Raw genomic sequence first — 6,719 nt, 5'->3', positions numbered from 1 at the left:
CCAGGAGGGATTTTAAAGGGGTTTACCCTTCCCTTTATATTTATGACAGACCCAGCTTACCAAGTGATCCAGATCACAGTATCTCCATAACATCCCCCACTTATACAAGGGAATTCCCTCTTCAGTCACCTTCACCTGTTGCTGTCCCTGTTCTCTTTCCTTTTCTCCAGGATCTGCATGTGTCATTTTTGGGGGGAGTTCTGCTCCTCTCTTTGCCCTGGAACAGGGTAGCACAGCCCCTGAGATTTCCCTCCTCAGTCTCCACGGGTCAGTGACATGTCTCAGTCATGTCTTTTTAATTTTTCTCTTTTCGAAAGTAAATTGCTGTATTTCTGTGTCTTCATATGACCCCTGACCCTGTTGAATGCAGATGATTGGAAACTCCTTCTCCCATCATTTCTATTTCCATTCTATCCTTCTACAGATGAAGTGACCAAACTGCACTCAGGATTGGTGGTGAAGGAAAGAAAGATATTTCTGTGAAATAGCGATGTACTCTGTGGGCATTCTGGTATTGATTTCACTGAGGGTTCAACCAGAGCGCACTTCTGGCTTCTCCACTAGTCAGTACTCAGCTCAGCATTGACTTTAAACTATATTCGTAGATTGTCATGGAAATATCCCACTGTGTGAAAACGATTAGTATTACTGGGGTTTTTAGTAACAACTCAGTGACTTGTTACTTGTTTTAGCCTTATTGCTTCAGTGGAAACCCAGATTCTTATTAACCCTCCTCTTGTCATTTTTTTCTATTCAATTTATTTATTGTCCTAGCAGAAATATTCATCCTCTGTGTTTATTGCTAATGGGAATTCTTTTTACCATTTCCTTCAGTTCAGGTGGGAATTACCCAGAGAGAATTTCCCATTTATCAGCTTGGATTCAAGAAAAGTTTCAGATCTGAATTAGGTTTAGTAACAACCATGTTGCTCATCTCAGAATGTTCTCTTGCCGGTGTCTCACTTTTACCACATGCCTGATAGACCATTCAGTGTCAACCCACCTCCCATCAAACAGCCGGGCATACCCAGAGGTGGCCCGTCCTTGTCTCCTGGTTTGTTGTATCTCAGCCTCTCCCTGTGATGAACCCTGGAAACTTCACAATTCATCTGGCAAGAAAAACTTCCACAACAGGGAAAACTTTCAGAAAGGATTTAATATGCAAAAAGGCACAAATTCAAGATGAAGAAATTATAGGCATAAAAAAGCAGGAAACTTCCATCCCTTGAAACAATGGAGAATTATGCAAAGAAAGTTTATGAATCTTTTCCCTCTCACACTTGTAGTTCTTGCAACTTCACACAAATCTTATAAAAACACCTGCTTTGTCTATCAAACTGGAAGGGACTGTCTCTGGACCATCAGAACAGAGGGAGCATTTCTAAGAGAAAGAGGTGAAGCATTTACATCAGCACAAGGTTATTTTGTCCAATCACACTGTTCTGATATTGTGATTCCCCCAGAGTCACAATGTCCCACATCATCATAACCTGTGTCTCCCAGAGGCAGGAACAGGGTTTCCTTCTCCATCCCAGATACACCTTCACTCCTTCGCGAGTGCAGACTCCCACCTGAAAATACCAAGGGAGACACATACAGTCAGTGGATCCACTCTATGGTGATGGGCAGCAGCAGAGCAAGGCGGCGTTTACAGCAGTGGTTCTCAAACTTATTTGATCACCCCCCTTCTTTGTGTCCATTGTAGTTGACGCCCCCCACCCCCACCACACAGGTACATCTACCGATTTACAAAAATCAACGTGCAACTCTCACTAAATATGAAAAGCAGTCGGGCATTGAGTCACAAAGAGCCATTTAAGTACATAGCTCCCTGGCCGTCGAGCTCTGAAGGCAGCACTACTGCCAGCAGCAGCGGAGAAGTAAGAGTGGCAACACCATACTCTGCCATCCTTACTTCTGCGCTGCTGCTGGTGGCAGCGCTGCCTTCGAAGCTGGGCACCAGGAAAGTAGCCGCTGCTTTCTGCTCTGGCTTCTCATGCTGCCCCAGAATATATTCCATGCTCCACGGTTTGAGAACCTTTGCTCTATGGTGTGGGCTAGGAATTGTTCCTCCTTCAGTCTTCTGGCTTGGTCTAGAACAAGTTCTAATCCATCATCTCGATACATAGTCTAGAAATTAAAACCTTTGGTTTCCAGACCAGCTAACACTGCCCAGTGCCAGCTATAGCTACCTGTACATTGGTGAAAAAAATCCCAAGCACTTACCAGCCAGGAGCACTTACTTAAGGACATCAGAACTGTCACTCTGCCCTAACAATGAAGATAAGCATCAAGTACTAAGCAACGCACATTTCATCACCACTGCACCTCCTCTGCTCATGGCACAACAGGGAGGCGAGTGGAAATTTAGGCCAAGGATAATGGGCTAAGCCCAACTTTTACAGGAAGTGTCATGGGCTCTTTAGCATTTGTGCAGCAGTAACATGACTTTGGTTTATAAGATGCTGCCCAAAAGATACACGTTCAGTAAATAGGTAGGAATCCAGTACATCAAGAGTAGGGCAGCCACACAAGGATTTGAACCTAGAGCTTGAGGGAATCCTAGCTATCTTGCTGGTTTGACCAGGAAGTACCACCCAGCACAGATCCTACTTTTCCTCTCTCTATTTCCGGCACTGAATCCTCTTCTTTGAGGGGAGGGAATGGACAGATGAGAGAAGGAGAGTTTTTCTCACAGGTGTTGGGTTGGCCAGGGCTGTTCCCTTGCTGTGAACTCCACATTTCCAGCTACCCCACTCTGCAGAGACACTGGGAAGTGCAAACAGTTCTCCACTCACCTGTCTGTGCATCCCTGTCCCTGTCACTCGCCCCAGTGCCTTTGTCATCATTCTGTCCCAAGCCAGGGTCACCTTCAGGGACAGACACTTCTCTGGCATCATCGTAAACAGCCCCTGGGACATCTCCAGGCAGGGCAGGGTCATCTGACGTGAAGATGTGCAGTAATTAAGAGAATATTCAAGGTGAAGACAGAAATAAACTACAAGCTGCAGATGCATCAGCCTCACTGGTCTCTGGGGATCTCTCAGCACTTAACTTCCACCTTCAGGACATTAAGAGAAGCCCTCCTCTGGAACTCTCAGACTGGGGGATTTCACATATCACATTGATTTGATATATTTCAGGAGCTAATTGAGAGGATCCTAGAGCTCCCAGATTACAAGTGTGGAGGGGTCGGGGAGCCAGCTAATAAGGTTGGAACATGGGTCCTTGGGTGAAAAATCTCTATGTCCCACACCAGCACAGTGTGTCTGACACAGATGTATACAAACTGGGGCAGTGACCTGAGCCAAGTATAGTGTGGGCAGCTCCTGAGCAAACTGCTCCTTCAGTCCCTGCTATGGGCCTTTATTATGCCTTAGGACATCACATGCTTCCCTACACCTGGGCCTCCACACAGCTCTTGTCATGCATCTGGTCAGCGCCCCCAGCGTTACGGCCAATAGACAATACTGGTGGGTGAACTTTCTGGTTTTCTTAACAAACCACTATTGTCCCTGTTGGGAAATACAGTTAGTTTTTCGTCAGGGTGACGTTGCTTCCAGGAGGCAGATTCACTGCTCACCTCGGTCGTCTGGAGTCTGGGGGACGTCGTTCAAGGCAGGCTCCTCCACGTTATCGTAATCCAGCTGAGACCCCCCTGGGGAAACTCCCTCTGGAACAGCAAACACCACACTCAGCCCATGGCACCAGCAGCATCTCTTCAGTGCAGGTGGCCCTTCTAACTAGAGCTGTGTATCATGGCACGTGTGAGGGGAAGTCACAGGGGCCCATGGGGAGAACGGCACAAGTCAGAGAACTACAGTAAAACAGGAGTCCCAGAAATAACTAGGGGCCAATCCTGTTCCTGCAGAATCCAACAGCAGCTCTTTCATCTGTTTCAGTGGGAGCAGGATCTGGGCTTGTGCTGAGATAACAGGTTGGAACATGGGTTCCAGAGCCGGCCTGTGTGAATCCAGCTGATCTGTGCAGACAGGTTTGAATTTTCCTTTTACACCGGGGAGGGGGAACCTCCCCTGTGCAGGAATTAAAGCTCCCGCTAGAAGGTTGATGGCCTGATCCTTTGTCAGCTCCTGCTCTCCATTGGCCTCTTAGGCAGCCCAGGGCACAGCTTGGCAGCGCTCCAGCTTCTCAGCAGAACTGGCTCATCTGCTCAGTGTCTTCTCCCCGAGCCACAGGCTAAATTCCCACAGGGCCCAAATCATGGACTCCCTTGACAGCAGCTGGGGTAGAAATGCCGCCCTGTTTATCATTAGAGATGGGGCCAGGCCAGGAAGTGCAGGTCTAGGATTTTGCTTCAGCCTGTTATAGCGACAGGTGCCAGCCCCAAAACTGAGATTCAGAGCTGGGGTCAGAATCTGCAAATCCCTCCACCCCCCAAAGTTCTGGTGGGTTTGGATCAGTGAGCTGGGCTGAGCCCATCTGTAATTATAACATAGGACTATCTTCCCCTCTCTCTTGCGGACAAGAGATGAGCCCTGCTGGGCACTGACGCCTCCACCCAAAGAGACTGATCCATCTCCTCCAGCTGCTCACCTGGGGAGGTCACTGGGAGCTACTCCGAGGGGTGTGTGCTCAGAAGATTGTCACATGTTCCCTTCCTGAGATTCTGACAGAAATCCTGTTCAATGGGATGAGACCCAACTGTGTAAAATGGGAACTATGTGAGGGGAAATGGCTGCGATTGCAGAAAGTGTCATAGAAATTCATTTCTCTGCCCAGATTTGGGTCTCTCGGCCTGAGTCTGCCCCTCCCCCGTTACCTTGTTCTGATCCAGGATCGTTTTCCCCCTCGCTGTCCCCGGTGTAATACTGCAGCTTCGTCACCGAGACATCTGAACAGGAGACTGGAGAGACCAGAACCAGAAATTCATCACAGTGAGAACAGCACAACTGTGGGACTGGGAACACATCCGGGGCCTGGAGCAGGATTTCCAGTCTCAGTCTATACCTTCTTCTACAGGACATGGTGACTCACAGCAACTCTGAGCAGTGAGAGGCTGACACAGACTCCCCAAGAGAAATCTCCATGTTATTGTGGTAAATGTGACTGAGGGGATGATATAATCTGACCTGAAAGATGCTGTGGTGAGTGAAGGGAACGTCTCTGGCTGCTGGTCCAGGGAAGTTCCACAATTCTCCTGGCCTCCTCAGCCATAGAGGGGACTCCTCCTTCTTAAGGGTAAATACCCACCTCCCCCATGAATCAGTCAATCAGCTTTCCGTGGTGTTTCCATATTAAACCAAGGAACGCGCAGAACAGAGTCTGTGATTCATAAATTTGTTAGTCTCTAAGGTGCCACAAGTACCCCTTTTCTTTTTGTGATTCACTGTAACCATCTTGGCAGTGATGCTGGGAGATGCCCTGAGCATGTTCCTAGAGCCCCACCACAGCACAGCCCTTGGGCAGGATGTTCCCATCAGACATTGAGACAAAATGGCACTAAGGAAAAAAGGGCCGGGACTCAAAGTCATGAGGCTCTCCTGGGCTGATCTCTCTGCTCTGGAAGCAGGAGGGAGCTGACACAACAGACCAGTGGCTGCAGTGGGAGGGGGGCAAAGAACATCCCCTGCTCCAGTGCTCCAAAGAAGTTCTCAAATGATAGTTTAGCCTGCCCCAGGCAGTCGCTTTCCTGACCCCTCACTGGTTACATGCCAAGGCTGCAGTACGGGCAGATGGGAAATTAACTGTCCCTAGAATTGGGACACTCAGTGTATGGTGGGAAGGAAACCCATCTCCCTCAGTCTACATGAGTAACTGCTGGTCTAACCACAGACCCACAGCTCCCACAGCTAGAGCTTGGCAAAAAAAACAGATGGTTTGGTTTTCTGACCATTGGGGGGAAAAGCAAAACATAAGATTGTTTTGAGTTGAGCCAAAAATGACTTTTTTGGGGCAATTTTTGGGAAATGCAAAAGTAAAGAAAAAGTTTAATGAAACCATTTGGTGTTCTTTTGGACATTAGTTAATTTTTGTTTATTTGTTTTTTTCCCGATAATATTAAAGGAAATTTCTAATGGAAAAGTAATATCCAATTGAAAAAAACAAAATGTTTTCTTTAGAAAGTGTTGAAATGAATCGTTCTGTGTGTATTTGGAACAATTGGGTGATATCGACAAGAATTTGTGAAATGTTTCGGTGTCTCTGAATCTGCATTTTTCACCAAAACATTTTGCAATGGAGACTTGTGCCCAGCTCCAATGACAAGCTCACAGGGCTGAAGCTGCAGTGATTTAACTCTGGGTCAGGGCCTCAGATGGACAGGGCATTAGATAGCTGCTCCCTGTTAAGAGTGAGACCCACAGACCTGAGCGACTGAACATCTCCTGCTTCTCTCTCATCAGGTTATAATCAATCTCCTCGTACACGGCCTCAGAGAAGGGATCCAAGGGTCTTCTGGAGCCTGAAAACAAAGGGCAGGGTTTGCACAGGGTCATTGAAACCAGAGATGGGAAACACTGTTAGCTTATTCAGCCCCTCCCCCGGGCCCATGTCAGCCTGAACCCTACAGCACATTCCCAGTGCTGGAATTTAAATGAGCCAGGTGACAGGGTTTCTTTTCCACAGCATCCCTTTGATGATGGTTCCCAGGGCTAGACTGCTGTCAGGAAGCTTCCTCACATTCATCTTAAATGTTCCCTTTTTAATCTCATCCCATTATTCCTGGATATTCCCCTTCGGAGCATCTTAAATAATTCTTC

The 6,719-nt window shown here is 47.6% G+C and overlaps 1 protein-coding gene across 1 annotated transcript in view; it reads right to left on the bottom strand.

Moving 5' to 3' along the window:
* Positions 1–1,419: 1,419 nt before the first annotated feature.
* The window catches only part of LOC311526468 (antigen WC1.1-like), a gene marked incomplete at both ends in the record, with an annotated part of 60,549 nt that continues 55,249 nt past the window's right edge, over positions 1,420–6,719 (bottom strand). The window contains 5 exon segments of the mRNA XM_084639559.1: positions 1,420–1,571; positions 2,799–2,942; positions 3,584–3,673; positions 4,781–4,864; positions 6,326–6,421. Of these exon segments, the coding sequence (XP_084495685.1) occupies positions 1,420–1,571; positions 2,799–2,942; positions 3,584–3,673; positions 4,781–4,864; positions 6,326–6,421 (566 nt within the window).

The sequence above is a fragment of the Lepidochelys olivacea genome, assembly GCF_965140295.1.
Source record: "Lepidochelys olivacea isolate rLepOli2 genome assembly, chromosome: 1".
Classification (NCBI taxonomy): domain Eukaryota; kingdom Metazoa; phylum Chordata; order Testudines; family Cheloniidae; genus Lepidochelys; species Lepidochelys olivacea.
Note: the sequence above shows the minus strand (reverse complement) of the source record. Positions and strands in the feature narration are given on the sequence as shown.